At 51.6% G+C, this 19,062-nt stretch overlaps 7 protein-coding genes across 7 annotated transcripts; 2 read left to right on the top strand and 5 right to left on the bottom strand.

Moving 5' to 3' along the window:
• Positions 1–1,128: 1,128 nt before the first annotated feature.
• Positions 1,129–2,600, bottom strand: AAFC00_006836 (uncharacterized protein; the record flags this gene model as incomplete). Its single annotated transcript, XM_069346847.1, has 2 exons — positions 1,129–2,469; positions 2,538–2,600. The coding sequence occupies 2 exons, from the start codon at positions 2,598–2,600 to the stop codon at positions 1,129–1,131; spliced, it is 1,404 nt and encodes a 467-aa protein (XP_069199722.1).
• Positions 2,601–3,113: 513 nt separating this feature from the next.
• AAFC00_006835 (uncharacterized protein) lies at positions 3,114–5,952 on the top strand (the record flags this gene model as incomplete). Its single annotated transcript, XM_069346846.1, has 3 exons — positions 3,114–3,252; positions 3,308–5,859; positions 5,923–5,952. 3 exons carry the CDS (start codon positions 3,114–3,116, stop codon positions 5,950–5,952), a joined length of 2,721 nt encoding a protein of 906 aa, XP_069199721.1.
• An 836-nt stretch (positions 5,953–6,788) lies between these two features.
• AAFC00_006834 (uncharacterized protein) lies at positions 6,789–7,471 on the bottom strand (the record flags this gene model as incomplete). The annotated part of the gene is made up of 2 exons (XM_069346845.1): positions 6,789–7,217; positions 7,283–7,471. The coding sequence occupies 2 exons, from the start codon at positions 7,469–7,471 to the stop codon at positions 6,789–6,791; spliced, it is 618 nt and encodes a 205-aa protein (XP_069199720.1).
• A 1,490-nt stretch (positions 7,472–8,961) lies between these two features.
• Positions 8,962–9,811, bottom strand: AAFC00_006833 (uncharacterized protein; the record flags this gene model as incomplete). Its single annotated transcript, XM_069346844.1, has 3 exons — positions 8,962–8,996; positions 9,056–9,714; positions 9,777–9,811. The coding sequence occupies 3 exons, from the start codon at positions 9,809–9,811 to the stop codon at positions 8,962–8,964; spliced, it is 729 nt and encodes a 242-aa protein (XP_069199719.1).
• A 1,311-nt stretch (positions 9,812–11,122) lies between these two features.
• On the top strand, positions 11,123–11,364 carry AAFC00_006832 (uncharacterized protein; the record flags this gene model as incomplete). Its single annotated transcript, XM_069348496.1, has 2 exons — positions 11,123–11,145; positions 11,223–11,364. 2 exons carry the CDS (start codon positions 11,123–11,125, stop codon positions 11,362–11,364), a joined length of 165 nt encoding a protein of 54 aa, XP_069199718.1.
• A 476-nt stretch (positions 11,365–11,840) lies between these two features.
• AAFC00_006831 (uncharacterized protein) lies at positions 11,841–12,552 on the bottom strand (the record flags this gene model as incomplete). Its single annotated transcript, XM_069346843.1, has 4 exons — positions 11,841–12,107; positions 12,212–12,277; positions 12,344–12,458; positions 12,518–12,552. The coding sequence occupies 4 exons, from the start codon at positions 12,550–12,552 to the stop codon at positions 11,841–11,843; spliced, it is 483 nt and encodes a 160-aa protein (XP_069199717.1).
• A 3,115-nt stretch (positions 12,553–15,667) lies between these two features.
• On the bottom strand, positions 15,668–17,236 carry AAFC00_006830 (uncharacterized protein; the record flags this gene model as incomplete). The annotated part of the gene is made up of 1 exon (XM_069346842.1): positions 15,668–17,236. One exon carries the CDS (start codon positions 17,234–17,236, stop codon positions 15,668–15,670), a length of 1,569 nt encoding a protein of 522 aa, XP_069199716.1.
• Positions 17,237–19,062: the final 1,826 nt, after the last annotated feature.

Genomic DNA, 19,062 nt, shown 5'->3' with positions numbered 1-19,062 from the left:
AGGTCTCTTTACAGTAAATGTAAAAGGCTCAAGACTTTCCGGAAATAGACCATGGAAGAAGGAAAGGTAAGGTACGCGCTGTGCCAAACTAAGAGGTTCGAGGGTGGGAGGGTCTGAGCCTTTCGTCACTGGCGAACTGGCGACTCTACACGGCTGCGCCTTCGGATGTGCTAAAACGACGTAATAACCACCTCAGCCGGGGGATATTCCTACTTGTAGTGGATTTCTAAGCCAAGGGTGGGCTCGTAATGTTACCTTCGTTCAGCGTCTGCTCTCACTCTCTCTCCATTGTGGAGCTGGCTTGCTGCCACACGTGCTTTCCGCGGGCGGGGCGGGGCGGCTTAACGAAGAAGTCAATAGCCAGCCTCACATCTGTGGATGAATAATGCCCATAATTTGCCCGTCAGTGGGTGAGTTGGTCATGAAGCACTGTAGCGCGGACTATATCTTGAATGGGGAAAGTGCGGACGCTCCTCCGCGCCTCTATCTCATGCTTATCAGCATTGTTGAGCGGTAAGGTAAGTAAACACATAGGCATTTGTGGTCAATCTTTTGCCGTTGAGTTGCCCCGTCACCACAGGGAGCCAAACGATCTGTGGTACTCATTCGAATCAGATTCGTGGTCTTGCACGTGAGACAGACATCTGGGCTGCGACGGCCATCACTGCTGCCTTGTGCATGATCACAATCTGGGATCAATTGCGAAAGGAATGCAAGAAACATGCAGTACAAGTACACAATAGGTATCTGTGCATCTAACGCCTATCCCCGTCACCTCAGCAATGGCCAACTTGAGCTTGGCAGCGCTGACACTGCATATCACCAAGGAATGGCACCATCCGATCGAGCCAGTATCAACATCTATTGGATCCGCATCAAAAGACGACGATCTCATGCAGCTCTCGACATCACCACGTCCGTCATCGATATGTCCTGTAGATGTGCAAACGTGAAAGCGAAAGCAGAACCAAGTTGCGTGATCATCTGTCTCTCGTGACTTTTCCTGATCGGTCAACATCAAAACGTCTGTCATTCACTGCACATGCAGGCTGGGCTGATCACGAAAGGACATGTCTCTGAATTTCTGGGGTATCATTATGTGAACATTGTATTGGTTATGGCGAGACACTAGATGGACCATCCAGCGGCCTTCTTTTTGGACTTTTTCTCCTGAGCCACAACCGCGGGCTCCTTTGGTAGCTCGACAGGAATCAGTCCATCATCTGCATCATCTCTGGTCGGCTGTTGCTTTGGGTCCTCTAGACCAAGACTGCCAATCTCTTCAGCTAGCTTTGAGTCGTCGACTTGCTCATCTTGCAGCTCGTCGGTCTCGAGTCCTTCTCCTCTCTCCTCTTGCTCGTAAGGGTCATCGTTATCGTCTTCGTACTCGACGTCGTCGGCTGCGTCTTGCTCGGTTTCTTCCGGACGGCCTACGGCTTCAATGTACCTATCCAACTCTTTCGCCATTCTACGAGAGAAGCCTGTAGCCTCGACCTCTACATCTAGCCTCTTGCCCTTGTCGGAGTCTTTGATGGCATCAGCGAAGTGTGGACCCTCTTCGTCGGTCTCGTATTTGAAGCGTCTCGCGAAGAAGCGCCTGATACAGTCGACGTCGCGGTCGAAGTAGTACTTTGCATTTACATGCGTGGTGGACAACATCTGCGGGAAATCGATGAGGATTGGTGTGAGTCGGACCTGACCAGAGGCTTGTTCTTCCTTTGTGGTGTTGTGCATAAGTTTGGGCTTCATCTCCTCTGGCTCTTGTTCCGTGCCAGTGGTGGAAGACTGTGTAGACTCGGGACCGCTGTGAACCTGTTCCTCGCGAATGAGAAGGTTGAACTCATTGAAGTCACCGTGTATAAGTCCAACTCTTGCAAGCCGTACGATCATGTCCATGAGATCGCTGTAGAGAGCAGCAGGATCGGCGACCTCGTCAATCTGGCGTAGAGGAAAAGAATCGATGAACTCCATGACGAGAGTGTGTCTGCTCTGGGCAATGGGCTCGGGGACGGGAAACCCCTCGCGACGCAGGACCTGCATGAAAGCATACTCTTTCTGGGCGGCCAATCTACTCAGGTACATCCAGGAGCCGGAGTTGCGATTGCGCAGATAATCTCGGTTGGCCTTGACTGTTCTGAAACTGATTCTGCCGAGACGGTGGATCTTCAGGACGCACTTGCGACCCTGAGGGTTCGCAACGACATAGATGTCGCTCTCCTTTCCAACACCAATCTGGTTGCCGAGGGAGAAGACATGGTCGGCTTTGCGGTGGGTGTTGAGGGAAAGATAGTCGAGTCCACCGTAGGTCAGACGATATCCGTCGTAACTGGCATTCTTGACTTTGGCGATCAGGCCAACCTTTGCCAGAGCGGAGATTGATCTATGCACACTGGTTCCAATCTTGGGACCAGAAAGGGTTTGGATCAGTGGGGTGGGGACGACCTCATGGTTCTTGCTGCCCATCTCAACCTATGCGTTTCTTTTAATCAGTCGTCAGTCGCATGAAAGATATTGCAAAATGACTTTTAAAGACCTACCGCAGTCAGGACACGCCAGTCCTCGGGGGTGAGGTAGCGAATGGCACGAGTGTCCAACTTCATGATGAGGTGCGCTTCTCACTGGAGTTTTAGTTGGATATCTATTATATTGGACTGGCGGATTGCTTCGAATCAAGGAAATAATAAAAAGGATAAAAGTCCTCGGAGGTTTTGCGGGCAAAGTCCGAATGGAGCAGCTGCGAGGGACATGACGATTGCTTGGCACGACTTGGCGTTGCTCTGAACAGTGCAGGGCAGGCAGGTGCAGTTACAATTACAGCAAGAGCGACAGTTGTAGGTAGAAGTGGAAGCTACTACTGTATCAGTACCTTTCAACTATTATAATTGTCAATCTACCATCATCATCACCATCTTCATCATCATCATCAAAGTGTCTGCTTGTCTCTGCTTCTACACGGACTCGTCATCGCCTCGACCACAGTTCGCGCTCGCAGATAAAAGGCTGCTTTCGTCATCTCGACATTCGCCGCCGCTTGACAAGCAACACCAGCAACGCAACACACACTTCATCCACCCTTCATCTAGATTGCCACTCGGCAACGACCAGCTTTCGACATGGCAAACGACAATCTACCCACCGAAAAGGCCAAGGGAAAGGAGCCAGTCAAAGACGAGACAACGGAGGGAGTCGATGGCGCAAAGGACTCAACCGAGAAGACGACGGCGGACGGCAAGAAGACGGATCTTCCAGCAGGTGCGTTGATTCCCTTCGCTTCTGCATAAGAAAAGCAACTGACCAAAGGGCACAGAGGAGCTTAGCGAGGAGGACCAGAAGCTCAAGGATGAGCTGGACATGCTCGTTGAACGGTTAGGGGAGAGCGACAAGTCCCTGTACAAGGCGGCGCTCGAGGCCATCAAGACATCCATCAAGACGTCGACCTCGTCCATGACCGCTGTTCCCAAGCCTCTCAAGTTTCTCCGACCGCACTATGAGAAGCTCACCCAGATCTACGAGTCGTGGCCGGCGGGAGACGACAAGAACTCGCTCGCAGACACCTTGTCCGTGCTCGGCATGACATACGCAGACGAAGAGCGAACAGACACGCTCAAGTACCGCCTGCTCGCCCCGTCGGAAGATCTGGGATCATGGGGCCACGAGTACATGCGCCACCTTGCCCTCGAGATCGGCACGGATTTCCAGAAGAGAATGAACGACGATCAGGACACCGAAGACCTCAACGCCCTCGCCCTTTCTCTCATTCCCTTCTTCCTCAAGCACAACGCAGAGGCCGACGCCGTCGATCTCCTGAGCGAGCTCGAGATGATCGAGGAGCTTGTCAACCACGTCGACGAGAACACATATGCCCGAGTCTGTCTCTACATGGTCAGCCTCGTGCCTCTCCTGACCTACCCCGACAACGATCGTCTTCTGCGCACCGCACACGACATCTACCGCAAATACAACCAAATCACCCACGCCATCACCATCGCCATCAGACTCAACGACAACGCTCTCATCAAGCAAGACTTCGACTGCACAAAAGACAAGACCCTTCGCCGACAACTGGCCTTTATCTTGGCTCGCTCCAGCATTCCCATTGACCTGTCGGAGGAAGAGTCGGAACAAGACCCAGAGCTGCAGGAATGCCTCAACAACACAAAGCTCCCCGATCACTTCAAGTCACTGGCCAAGGAGCTCAACATCCTCGACCCCAAGCTGCCCGAAGACATTTACAAGTCGCATCTCGAGTCCAGCAGGACTGCCGGTCTGACAAACACCGACTCTGCCAGACACAATCTCGCCAGCGCCTTTGTCAACGCCTTTGTCAACGCAGGGTTCGGCTCTGACAAGCTCATGCTTGTCGAGAACAACCTCAAGGGCAGCTGGGTGTGGAGGACCAAGGACGACGGCATGCTGTCCACGGCCGCCTCGATGGGTCTTCTTCAGTTGTGGAACATCGACGAGGGCATCGACAAGATCGATACCTACACATATGCCTCTGAGGAGCCCATCAAGGCTGGAGCCGCCCTCGCCACCGGTATCATCAGCTCTGGTGTGCGCAGCGAGAATGACCCTGCATTCGCTCTTCTTGGTGAGAACCTCGATGCGGACAAGTCAAAGCAGGTCAGAGTCGCTTCTCTGATGGGTCTCGGTCTTGCATACGCCGGCTCCAACCGCGAGGACCTTCTCGAACTACTCCTGCCTTTTGTCACCGACACATCCCTTGACATGCAGCTGTCCGCAATGGCCGCCCTCGCCCTCGGTCTCATCTTCGTCGGTTCCGCCCAATCAGACGTCAGCGAGGCCATCATTCAGACCTTCCTCGACGACGACCGCAACAAGCAGCTCAAGGACAAGTGGACCCGTTTCATGGCTCTCGGTCTCGCCCTGCTCTACTTTGGTCAGCAAGAAGAGGTCGACGTCATCCTCGAGACACTCAAGGCCATCGACCACCCCATGTCTCGACCCACCTCCATTCTCGCCGAGATATGCGCTTGGGCAGGCACCGGTGCCGTGCTGAAGCTTCAGCAGCTCTTGCACATCTGCAACGATCACATCGAGGAGAGTGACTCGGACGACAAGGAGGGCGACATGCTACTGCAGACTTACGCCGTGCTCGGTCTGTCGCTCGTCGCCATGGGCGAGGAGGTCGGCCAGGAGATGGTCCTGCGCCAGTTCGGACATCTCATGCACTACGGCGAGGCCAACATCCGAAAGGCTGTTCCTCTGGCCATGGGTCTTATTTCTCCATCCAATCCACAGATGAAGGTCTACGACACGCTTTCGCGATACTCTCACGACAACGACAACGATGTAGCTGTCAACGCCATTTTTGCAATGGGTCTGTTGGGTGCTGGCACCAACAATGCCAGACTCGCGCAGCTCCTCAGACAATTGGCCTCGTACTATCACCGCGATCCGAACGCGCTGTTTATGGTCCGCATTGCACAGGGTCTACTGCACGCCGGAAAGGGCACCATGTCACTAAATCCTTTCCACACCGACCGCAGTGTCTTGTCTCGCGTGTCGGCTGCCGGTCTTCTGACCACTCTTATATCGCTCGTCGACGCCAAGTCGTTTGTACTGGGTGACTCTCACTACATGCTGTACTTTCTGGTGACGGCGATGCACCCCAGATTCCTTGTCACGCTAGACGAGGACCTCAAGCCCGTGCAGGTTACAGTCCGGGTTGGCCAAGCCGTCGACGTTGTCGGCCAGGCCGGTAAGCCCAAGACGATCACTGGATGGCAGACGCAGTCCACGCCTGTTCTTTTGGGATACGGTGAGCGTGCCGAGCTGGAAGACGAGGAGTACATTGCTGTGGGCAACGTCATGGAGGGACTCGTCATCTTGAAGAAGGTAAGCTTTGTTTCCGGAGCAGTGTGTTCAGACGATCTGATGAACTGACTTTTTCCCTCACAGAACCCTGAGTGGGAAGGTGCACAGGCATAGAGTGGATTTTGTTCCTAGAGAATCGCCTAGCTGTCTCCTTTCAACGTCACGCATCGGACGTTGCTTGAAATGTCCCATGCCTCACTACACAGTCGTGCGTATATAGAGCACGTTCCCAATGCAGGTATAATCTGCCATTGAGAGCTGGGCGTCGCAATCGCCTCTTGTTCTTCCGTACGGCAGAGCATACATGTACGCGTGCGTGTGATCTGCCTCTTTCCCCAGCATAAAAAGTGCTGGCTCATAAGGGAAAGAAACCAGAGCTCATCCCCTCTCCAGGAAGGGTGCATTTACTCCAAGTGTAATGGTATGAAAAGATATAAGAAATCAAGAACAACAACAACTCCATCGTCTCTTGGTCATTGCGAATCGGAAAACCGTAGTCTTGTAGATGGTCATGTTCGGATTGTCAGGTGTGTAAGGTAAAAAGAAAAAAGTATGATGATTATTCTATAGTCTATGCGTCCGTGTGTCCGTGTATATGTACGATATACGGCTTTATGTCTTCCGTCCTCGTTCATGCATTCCATCCCCCGCTCTCATCGTCTCTGCCTCTCTCGCTCGTTCTTTTCTTCGTCCCCTCGACGCTGCTTTGGAAGAGATGAATCCAATGTCGAAGTCGGCGTCCGGACTTGTCCTTTCTGTCTGTACAACTGGACAAGGTTTCTGGAAGCTTGATTTGACTATAAGCAGGTCGAGGGAGAGCCACGTTCTCGAGGTTACTTCTTTCTCTTTCAAGGCCATGTAGAAGGGGGATTTCCCACGCGCACCTTTCCTTCCATCTCTGCTCCTTGGTCAGAGCAAAAACTCGCGCAAGCCAGGGCATAAAGAGATCCTTAAACCATGTCCTCGTCCGTGCCGCCCAACAACCTCTGCGTCTCACTCTCCTCGTTCGACATGATAAGCTCATCAATCTTGAAACTGATTCCGTTCTTCTTATCCTCAACGTGCTGCGTGCCGGCCTTCTCGTCATCATCATGGCCCGCGGCCGCCACGCCCGCGGCATCGAGCCGCTTCTGGCGCTCCGCAAGCCTCTTCTCGCGCTCCTCGGGCGACAGCCATTTGGCGTTGTTGGCGCGCTTCTCGCGCTTGAATTTCTCCTGCCAGATGTTCTGCCCGAAGGTCAGGATGTAGGGGTTCTGCCCGCTGAAGCCCAGGATCATGCAGCGGCGCACGTCCGGCAGCTCGCACAGGCTGTCGTATTGCAGCTTGACGAGCGCGTGTTGGTGCAGTTCGTAGTCGCGCAGCCCTTGTTTGTTGTCTGTCTGTTTCTTCTTGTTAGCTATTTCTGTAGAACAGAGGAGAGGAGGGAGAGGAAGAGGAAACTTACCGTCCACCATGTCAGGCGCAGGTTGCCGGGATATAATGCCTTGGGCACGTCGCCGGACCAGGCGATGTATAGGTTTCCCTTCAACGCTTGCCAGTATGAACCTAGCAGTGTCGGTTGCTCTTCTGGGTGTGAATCGTAGAAGACGCAGGGGGAGCCGAAGTTGACGTTTGGTTCGTCCGATGCTGCCATTTTGTCTCTCTGTCTTCCTTTCTTGTACTTTGGTTGTGGATTATTCGCGCTTTCCTTGGTTTATTCTCCTTTCCGAGGTTGTTTGTGTTTTCGTTCCGGGTATTGTTTCCGATGGCTGGAAGGATCAGAGATTGAGTATCCAAGGCTTTTGACAAGTCGAGTCTTCTTGCTGATTATTGAATATCGAGAGTATTGTCAAGCTCCACTAAAGGGGTGGAGGAGGCCGGCCTATGCGGACGACAAGGCGCGGGTGGGTGGGGGTATCAAGAAAAGCACGTTGCGACCTTCGAGTTATCTAATCCGGAGAAGGTAGATATCTATCCGACAAGTAATGAAGAGCTCGGTAGGTCAAAGAGATCAAAAACAACCAGATTGTAGAGAGTCAAGAAAAAATCATACAAGAAAAAAGTATGTCACAAGGTATGTTTTTTCTCTCGACTTGTACTACGTGGTGGTGGGAAACTGAGGGATTATTATCCTACGCCCGACCGACCCTTTTGCTTTGCTTTGCGGCGGTCGAGACGAGACAAGAGACGGATAACGGAGATTTGAACCGGACTTAAAGAACAAAAGGGAAAGTCGAGGGATAGTGATGGGGGTTTCATACGGTAGCATAAGGGTAAAGGGTAAGGCTGTTCCGGCGTTGAGCGGATGGTTTGTGCATGTAACCTTGTTATACAGTAGCCACGGTAAGGATTGCATAATTGGACTCCTCTCGGCGGCGGATGAAGGCCGCTTTGTGCGGAGTTGCTGCGGATATGCAAGGAAACTCTCTTTTGCCCTACCTGAGGTACCTCACTGTACAAATACCTTGGAACTCTGCAGACTCAGGAGTATTGTAGGAAGACCGTTGCTTTAAAGAGCAGCAGTAAAAGCTCTAGAATATCTTCCGTCCGCTCTCGAGGACGACAGTCCCGGCAGTGCGGAATGCATGACCACGTTTCTCCTAAGCGAAAGTGCCCTGTGGTCCCGAAGACGAACATTTCGGACTTTGCTGCGTCTTTAGTCCTCGTTAACTCCGCTCCCTCCGCCCTTCGTTCGAAGTTGTATATGCAGCGCGATTTCTCTTCTCAACGTCTCTGGCGAGCTGAGTAGGGTCTCGGTAACTTTGCCTTTTTGAATGAATAGTAAAGGTGTTGTGGGCCATAGTGAGTAGGTGAGAGGACTGTAACGAGATACAGCATGTAGTCTACCCTAGGCGGGCGTGATCGTGACCTAATCACTGTGGATTGTGGTCGGCAGAATGATTTCCTGGCGCATATATCCCTATGGATCCACATGTTTCATAGAGTGCGTTGAGATGTAATCAGAGAGGCAAAGGAGTTTTGAGGTTAGAAAGAAAATTGAACATTATTGACGGCGTAGTATGTTTGTTATCAGAAGACCTCGTCCAGTATTCGTAGCCGACAGGAGCATCGCTTTTGACTCCGTTTGAAGACTTGAACGTAGAAGGAGTATTCAGAGACTCATGCGAAAAAGAAAAAAGGCGACTATCCTCGGATACATCTCGACCATCCAGGGAGGCCTGTTTATTGTCAGTACGGTCGAGCTTTGAACAAAACGCATGAGAAGAAAAAGACTCACCGCATCCAAAGCCAACAAAAAGGTAAACGAGAAAGATTATGACCATGATCAACATGACCATCAACCTGACGTTCTTCCACCACATCCTCCTCCTCAAGCCACGACTCCTGACCCTAAAGTCTCGCGCACTACCCCCCAATCGATCAGTCTTGTCGACCAGCAAATCAATCCTCTCTCCCCTCTCGAGCACCTGCTCGATGTTTTGACTCATGATGTCCCTCACGTTATCGATCTCGCTCTGGACATTTCTGAATGCATCATCCTGGCCCGCCTTGGTGGTTCCAAACTCCACCATCAGCTTCTTGAGCTCGCCATTGAACGCCGCCGCGCCATACGCCGGCAGACCCGAAAGCTCCGTCGATGTGGGAGGATACTGCGCCAGGAAGCGCTTCTTGATCTCAACCAGATACCCAAAAGGAATGCGACGGCCGAGGTCTTGCTTGGCGATGACAAGATACGTGAGGCCCGGACAGTTGTCGGCGGATGCCGTGCCCGCGTCGCTCATGTAATGGATGTGGTTCTGGCCATGTGTGTAAGTGAGCTTTTGAGGAGCCGAGTGGTCGATTTTAGGCAAGATGAGCGAGGCCAGTGAGCTGGTTGCGCTGGCGGCCGAGGTTGTATGTTCGGTCAGAATGGTGTTCTTGTATGCTATGCATGAGCTGTTGGTACAGTGTCAGATACTCCCTTGCGATCTCACTAACTTGACTGTTCGACCACTTACTATAGCAATGGAGTCGCAGTCGAAGAGGACGCCATAGTGTCTAGTTATGGTCGTGGTGATGATGTATATTGTATGCGGATCACTTGCTTCTCTTACTCCAATTCAAGACGAGCTGGGGTTTGTGCAATGTCAGAAAAGCGTCTGTTTGTTTATGCTGTGAATCGCGGCCAAGCTAAATCGTCAAAATAATATAGCTGCAATGAATCTTATGAAAGAGTGGTGCCAGAATTAATTTACAGACGACAATATCTTATCCACCGCCATGTCTATCAGTTGCGGGCGACTTTGACTTCGTATATCGACGGCAAACAGTCGACGTCAGCGCCAAGCCTCGCCATCTGGGGCGCCCACCATGAGATCACGTCGAGGCGTATATTGCAGTACAACCTCGGAGATACTGTACTTACAGCATATGCTGTTACCTGGCCTTATGCCTTATGCAATACCTTCGGATCGGCCAGACCCATTTCCCTCTCCCCTTGCTTCTGTGCTTGCAGGTGGCAGTTATGACCCCACAGGCCCAGATCCCAGGGACGACTCATGGTGGGACGACGACGGTACATGTACAAAGTGCGGTAGCTGTAACCACACTACGGATAGGTGAGCAATTGAGCTACAGGTACTTTTACCAGTTTGGTTTCCAGTCCCTCGGGTTCCAGCACATACTTTGGCACCAGCAAGCAGTAGCAGCAGCAGCGAACCCCTGGTCCACTTGAGTGTGTTTCAACCCGAGGGTTCTTTCTCATGTAGCATGCGGGGAACCCACCTCAGACCATCTCAGAAGGTTTTCTTGGAGATGGGGAAAGCACTGTGTGGAGCTATGGTACAGTAAGTCGTCAACCGGGAAGGGCAACAATAAACCCTTAGCCTTGCCTTTTCGAGGAAAGATGTCGCGTGCTCTCCTTCTTCGGGATTCCCTGTTACCTTACTCCAAACGAAAGTGGCAAAGGAAGGAGGGGCATGAGGTAATGTAAGGCTACAGCTACGCGTGGTCGGGTAGGGTTCAAGAGTAAGGTGATGATGGTGTGAGAGCTTGTGCGATTTTGGCGGTGACTACCTACTGTTCTTGTTTCTTATCCTACCTGCTCCGATGAGCTAAGGGCTGGTGGTGGTGGTGGTGGTGGTGGTGGTGGTGTAGGTGGTCTCTTTATTTTATGTGACCTCGCTTCTCTTGTGTTGTTTCTCTCTGTCTTGCTATAGAGAAATCAATCGAGTCTCTGCCCCCCTCTCTTTCCCACTATCTACTAGACAACAAACCGCTTTTCGAAGCAAGATCGTCTGAATCAGAGATAAGCCCATCGGCACGAGGAAAGGACAGCATTCATACTACTCGTGATACGTTCAACATGGCTCTTTCACACTACATCACGTATGTGTTCAAGACAATTCACATAGAAGCCGAGTCCAATTGACTGATGGCTAACCCGTCACTCTTCGAAACAACAGACCAAAGAACACCACCATTTTCTCAGTCGCGGCTCTGACATCGTTCATCGGCGTCCGCTACAGAGCTCGACTAAATGACCGTCGCGAGCCTGTTCGAGGCAACTACTATGTCTCTACTGCTCGTTCGGGAGGAGGCATCTAGGCAGCAACATGTGACTCTCCACCTGGGTCCGGTGGATGTTGTATGAGTAATGAGTATGTGTCAAAACACACACCAGTCTGGCTGTCAGGGACCATGAACAGGCAGCCATCATGGAGCGAGTTCACCTTGTTTTTTTTTTGCTACAATTGGTAGATGAGCATAACAAATATTACACGGCCGTCTCATGAATAAGAAAGATTGAATCTTCATCACCTAGCACTTGTGCCAGGTGCTCGTGCATGCTTCCAACAGGGACTGTGTGAGCTGTGGACCGTCCTGCGAATTCGGTGTGTATACTCGGGAACAGGTTGCACATGAAGAGAGTTCCTAGCCTGCTGTACGCTGCACTTGAAGGACTGCCGTAGGACGACTCGATCCAGTGGGAATGTCTAGTCATGGAACCTCACCAATCCCAAAGTCATAATCTGGGCCTTTTTCTGTTATCCATGGCACTATCAAAGAACCTACATAGTCCTTCAAGCCCGCTTAATCTCCCACTTTAATTCCTTGATACTGACCTCATCCCCGGCCTTCTCGTCGTAATCATACCACTCGCCATCCGTCAGATCGATACCCGAGAACTTCGAGCCCGACTCGACGCCGACGGCTTGCCACTCGCCGTCGGGCTTGAACTCGACAAACTCCAGTCCTCGGCAGTCGATGCTGATGATGTTCTGTGCCTTGGGAGTGTCCTGCTGAGGGTAGGACTTCGGCGAGGCTTGGATGTTGGCCGAATGTTCTTTCTGTGGATTTTGCGGGTTTGGATAAGTACATGAAACACAAAAATGCAGACTAGGGGATCTTCGTCGTAATCGGACAGTTCAAGTTTCTGACGCTCGGTTCTTACCTTGCAGTTCTTGCACCTCCACACAAAGTTTGCCTCGCCTCTGCTTCCTGAGATTTCGTTGTTTTCCTGCAGTAGTGTGCTGGGTTAGAGACGAAGGTGGGGACAAGACGAGAGGAGCGAAGCGGGGCTTACAAATCTGCTCACGCTCACCAGGTTCGGGTGGACTTCCCGACACGATGTGCATTGGACTCTGAAGGTGTAGTAGAATGGGTTCTCCTCAGTATCGATAGGTAGGAGATCGGTCACGCTGTCGAATATGTGTATTTAGTGAATGCTATTTTGACGAGGCAAGAAATGGGAAGGTACCCGTTGAGCTCGGCGGTCAGTGTTACTGCGAGCATTGTATCGTCCTGTTGATCTATGTATTTATTGGTCGATGGTGGCAATTCACTATGAAACCACAATATCGTAGAGGTAGTCAAGACAATACCGTAGAAAGTGATAGTGGGGAGGTGGGCTGCCATGCAGTGGTCACGCAAGAGTAGCGCCAAGGTGAATCTTGACTCGCGCAGAAAGTCGAACATCCGACACAAAGCCAAGTTCAATTAATCAGCCGTTCTCGGCAATAATTGTTAGTTATACTGTACAGTGTTGTGTCTTCGAGGAAACGGTGATAGTAATCAGCAATCGTCGGCCTTTTTCTAGTAGCAGGTCGCAGACGAGACGACGACAATAATCCCAAAAGAATGCGGCAATAATGCAAACCCTCTGGTCTCGATTCGCAACGCAGACCAGACTGACCTGTCGGTGTCCCTCGTGCGCAGGTAATGCCGCCGCTCATGGTGTCTATCGCCGTCCCATCACCGCTGCTGGAAAGCGACCAAAGTATGCTTACAGCAGCACGCTGTGGTATTCGGGCATCTTCGCCGCCGCCGCGACTACGGACGCCGTCGTGAAACAGAGACGGAGGGACCAGTGGGATCAGGCTATCGCTCAGGTCAAGCATGATATCGATGGCGAAGAGGAGGAGAACTCGAGACATGGAAGAGCGACGAGTCACTCGGGGCAAACGTGGGAAGAGCGGCTGGTCATGAGGTTGGCCGAAGCAGGAGATGCGTCGGATTCGGATGCTGAACAGGACAAATACTCGGCTGAGCATGAATTGCATGAGACGGAATCGATATACGAAGACGAGGCTCTGGCAAAGGGCGGTCCGCTCTGGCCTGCGAACACCGGGCCGCCGCTGAGACAAGGCAATCTTCCTCCTCAGTCCGAATACGCCCACGAGTATAAAAAAGAGCGTGCCGCCATGCGCCTCTGGACGCCCAAGAAACTGCGCGTGACGGAGTTGTGTGTGGACAGGATGATCATACGCATGATTATCTACTTGCACGACATTGACAGAGTCGAAGATGCTGCTGCGTCAGTCCCCGGTTCTTTCAGACTACTTATGACCATGCCGCGCGGTCAGCTGGAGTATCTCTACAACTCGACCCAGGCACGCTTGAAGTCTCTCAGATGGTACGATCCGTACCTCTCCTTGACAGACCTTGACGAAGAACCATATGAAGAGCCTGTACATCCTCACTCGGCGCAATACGCACAGGACATTGATGGCAGTCATCAAGAGACGGGCGCCGAGCTTCTCGCCGCTATTGAATCCGTCTTTGATGCCTCCCGGCAGTCCACGTCCACCTCAGACTCTACCTCAAAATCCACGCATGATGTACCAGCAACGATAGCAAAGATCTGCTACAATCTCAGTGTTTCCACCGCTCCACCAACCCTTAATGTCTGGAACAGCATCCTCAAGAACCTGTATAATATTTCCGGCGACGAAGAACCTCTGAACGCAGTAATCCAATGCATAAGAAAATCAAAAGTCCGCGCAAACGAAGACACGCTGTTTTACATTCTCCACACTGCCATCAAACACGACAACTTCGACTCCTTTTCCCAGTCTCTGGCTTACATGCGAGGCACGGACGGCGGCATGATGCTGGCACGCCCAGACATCAACATTACAGCATCAGGAGGCGCGTCGCGACTAATAAGGCTCGACGAGGATAAAATCATCCAGAAGCCCTACCCAACACCCAAAGTCTTCCAGGCTCTCATCAACGGTGTCTTGCAGTTTGCGGGCTTCGAGACGGCATTGAGCCTGTGCGCAGACATGGGAGCCGAAGGATGGGGTCTATCCATCAGGGGCATGGTGCCGTTGTTGCGTGACTGTGCCGATCGAAACGATTGGATGAGCGGAACCAGCATCTGGAGAGAGATGTGTGTCTTGCAAGAGAAGAGCAGACGGAGCGGACGTGCCGAGCGGCTACCCTATGCTGCTTATGTCGACATGGCTCGTTTGTGTCTCGAGCAGGGAGAAGAGGAAATGTTTGAGGTCGTTGAGAGACAGGCCCAGGCCGACAAGTTCCGAAGAAGCAGGTTTTTAAAGCGAGTCGTGGGCGCCATGGGATTAGAGGATGAAGTCAAGCAAGGTCTCGCTTCTGCGGCTCAAGCAAACCCCACGTCTGAGACGGCGAGAAAGCCAGGTTCCCAGTTCCAAGACGCCGAAGAGGAAGGTGCGCCAAACGACGACTCGACACCTGTTCTCCCATCACAACCATGGACCCCGCATGCACAAACACCATCGTCGAAAGAAAAAGCCCGCAACCAACGCCTTTCATCTCGAAAAATACCAAGAACGCATCTCCTGGAAAGAATACAACTGCTCCGAGACATAGAAGCAGCAGCCTCATCTGTCCCTTCGCATTCCTCTTCTTCTGCTTCTGCTTCTGCTTCTGCTTCTCCTTCTGCGCCTTCAGCTCAAACTACGGAACCTGCAACTTCTTTGATTGAAGAATACGATTCTCGAGAAAGGACTGGGACGAGATTGATAAATCGATATGTCTGATGGGGGCACTCTCGTATAAAAGGGCGTCGCTCATGGCGCTCTGAACACCTATATCAGTATGACAGACCTGGCGCATATACAGCCTTTTTTGATGCCATTGCACATGCATTACATACTTACACACCTTGTATACACTTGTACATATACACATGGCACGGATATAGCTCGTGTATATGACGACTTGTAGGTCGAATTGAGTACTCAGATTACATACACACATACTTACATACAAACGTGCATACGTACACGCATCATACACACAGAATACGAAATTAAAGATGACCCGAGACCTTCGATGCAATGGTATGAGGACTGTGACGGAGTGTTTACATGACATGTGTACACCATTTGTATAGGTATTCACTCTCCCTATGCACTTCAATGATTTGAAAATCCGTCGATGAAATATGACTTGATCAAGAAGTCTTCTCTTGACGTGGTCTGGACACTTTCTGGAATGATTTCAGGTTTCTGAGTATGTAAAGTCCTCTATATTCATGAGAGAGAGAGAAAGCGAACAGAGAGAGAGAAAAAAACGCCAGATATGCTTTTTCCTCTTCAGGGAACAATAACAAGGGTTCGATTTGAAGGAACAAAGGGACGAGAGTCTACTCTTGCATAGTCATCTCGTCAAACTCGTCGAGTAATTGCTCCATGGGAATCTGCGGCAGACCGCCCTCGCTGTCATCATCGCTCTCGCCATCCATATCCATCTCTTCCTTGGCGGGAGCAGCCGCCTCCCCAGGCTGTCTGTAGAGATGCATGCCCTGCCTGACCTCCTCGTCCTCCTCGACGTCTCTAAGGAACAGCTCAAAGTCGCGCTCCATGCGGTCCTGGTCCTGCTTGCGAGGCAGCATCTCGCTCTCCTCGCGCGCCATGCGCTTGAGCTTCCAGTTCCTCTTTGCTGCGCCTCCGGCCTTCTGCTTGCGAGGATACGACTTCTTGACCAAGACGACGTCTGGGATCTGAGATGAGTACTGCTTGCTCGACTCGATGGCTTCGAACTCGTTGTTGTTGAACTGCGTGCCCGCCATCAGGTAGCCCATGACTGTGTCGCCGACGTTGAGGATGGCGCCCAGATGCGTGCGCGTGAAGTACGTTGTGTTGTTTGAGCCGAGGTCGGATGAGCGTGCCACTGTGCACTCGGCCAGGACGAATCGCCCTTTCTGCACAGAGTAGTCGGGCTCGATGTCCATGATGATGAACTCTACTAGTTCCGTCACATCGGCCAGAGGAGAGAAAGGTGCGCGCCAATAGACTGGGGTGCTGACATCGGCCGTTTGAAGTGTGTTGGGGTCGATCAGGTTGACGGACGTGCCGATTCTCGAGCAAATCGCCAGGGGAGAAATGTTGCCGATGCTCTTTGCCAACTTGATGGGTAGTGCGACCAGATCGTCCTTGCAGATTGGCACAATCTCGATGGAAAAGGAAAACTTGTAGGATTTCACCGACGTGTGCGTGTCCATGGAAATCAGCTCTTGCGACTTCTTCGTCTTGACCGGTGCGACCGAGTTCAGGAAATCCACGAATTTCTCGGCAGAGTTGCGAGCAGCAAAGTAGAAATCGATACCCTCGTGCACTTCCTTGATGTTGATGGTGTCTCTGTGAGCCTGGTGCTTGAGGATGAGCTGTTCGAGATAGAGGAAGGTACGCTTGTGGGGGACCTTCTGGCGGACTTGCACGACGGCTCTCCAGGTGTTGTGTGTGAAGGATTTGGCACATTCCGGACATTGCTGGTTGGCCTGGACGAACTCAACCTCGAATGTCTGTTGCAGGATGGTTCCCTGGAAAGCTTCTTGCTGGATGGTGATCTTGAGCTTGATTCTTCGCGAGTGGGGCTCTGTCCAGATGAAGCTGGCGTCGATGATTCGGACTTTTGAGAGACCACGAAGTTTGCGCAGGCATAGAGCCAGCAACTCGCGGGACTCGGGAGCAGCAACCACCCACTGCATGGGAGGTGAGAGCCAGCGGTCGCAATCACGGCATTGGTGTAGCGTGCCTTCTCTTTGTACGCCCTGAGAGATGTCGACGGTGAGTTTGATGCAGTCGTAGCAGAGAGCACCGGCTGATTGTGTGCCATCGATGGGTGCGCCACAGTTGCAACAGAGGATAGTAGCGTTCGTCACCTCCCTCTGCTGGGTGGCGGGGAGGGCAACGGAGTCGAGATCCATCGACATGATGCAGAAAATGAAGACTGAACTGAAGAAGAAAAAGAAAACGACTGGGTATCAATTAGAGAAACGCTGGACGAAGAACCGATGCCGTTCGTCGTGACAGAAAAATTCTCCTTCTTGCTCGGGCCTGTGTATGTGCAGAGCAAGTTGCAGAGATATTCGACAATGAAAGTATGGGCGACCGTGTAATGTGCTTGAGCCTGAGGAAATCTGACAAACCTGAGGCGGCGACAATCTGCGACAAGCAACTTTTATCTCGAACTTTGATTTTTTGGGAGGAAATGGCGGGGAATCAAGAGTCACAGACTGCGAATAATACGCCGTCCTCACACTAAATGATTAATACGCCACTCTGATGTGAAATCAACTTTTTGCCCTGATGTCGATTTCTTATCGTTCTGCAACTTCTTATCCTTGAGACCCTTGTTGTAGTCTTGGCGCAGCCTCGCTCACTCCTTCGCCTGCTCTTGTCAGACACCACCAACATGATCCGCAAGACCACAATCCTGATGGCGTAGACCATGGCCAGCTAAGGGAAGGTATGCATTTCGATCGCCCCGCAACCTGACACACACAGAGCTGCACGCCTTGGTCTAAGTAGGTGAGCCATCAATAGGCATCCATTAAACATCCTCTTTTCTATGGGTGAGCTGCTTATTGTGAGATGAGCCGCCTTCTGCATCCTGAGACTATATCCATTGCCTCTCGGACTATCGAGTTCTCTGATCCAACCTTTCGATCAAGATGCCAAGGGAAGAACCTCAACGTGCAGAGTTGCGCTCTACTCTCGATTTCCCTTTACGTGATGATCGCTATGACTTCCCATGTGTATGACTTTCACATCAGACAATATCCTTCCAAAAGACCCAAGGGAACAAAGCCACATGACCATGTTGATACAGAGCACCTTAAACCCGCCTTGGGCAAAGCAAACATCGAATCACAAGGGCGCGCTGAGATTGCTTATCGTGAGAACCTTGACTGTGCACCTCTTTTCATCGGCATGGTCATCATCAGTGTCTTCACGAGGCTGGCAGGTCAACCGCGGTGGATATGCAGCGTGGTACCTCGCTTTTAGGATCGCGCACAATGTATTGTACTTCAACGTTGAGAACGAAGAGGACAGTAACATCAAGAGGATCTTTCAACGGCCAGCATCTGGCTCTGCTACTTCCATATCTTCTCTTGTGCGAGACTTTGTAGGCAGTGGCCTGAAGGCATTGGCCAATCACGTCAGAACCTCTGGTTGGTAAATAGTAGATAGACACTCAGTCCGCCTTCATCCATTCCGACGGTCACAACATGACCGATTGGGACTATGTTGGAAGCTTTTGCATTGGGAGATCGAACGCGGGCATTCGTCTCATCTCCTCTCAGGCTGGTGAGTTGTTAAACTGTCTCTCAATATACTGTTGACAAAGGCTGTACAGTATAGCCTTCTTGTCATCAACTACGCAAGGTCGACGAGAAGGTGTGGAACCAACGCGAGTACAAGTACCCGATGATCAGATAAGATTGTTATCCGATAGCGGAGTTTAGCTGATGGTTGGCGATATCGCCGTGGCTCGTACGATCTTATCTCAAGATCATCACCCACATCATCGTCGTCACCTCAACCTTGATGAACACAACAAGAAGAATATCGGAATATCTTTTGGACCATTGTCCCGTAGCTTGACTTAAACTTCTATGACACCTCCCTAGTCTATGCCTCTACACTTCTGACTTTGATAACATCGTCTTGTCGAGAAATGGATTCTACTCCAGTCTTTACCCCGTTAACAAGCCCCCTCCTCCGCCTGCCAGCTGAGCTCCGTAACCGGATATAC

The sequence above is a fragment of the Neodothiora populina genome, assembly GCF_041146345.1.
Source record: "Neodothiora populina strain CPC 39397 chromosome Unknown canker_contig_8, whole genome shotgun sequence".
NCBI lineage: Eukaryota > Fungi > Ascomycota > Dothideomycetes > Dothideales > Dothioraceae > Neodothiora > Neodothiora populina.
The sequence above is the reverse complement of the archived record's forward strand: the minus strand, read 5'-3'. Positions and strand labels throughout refer to the sequence as shown.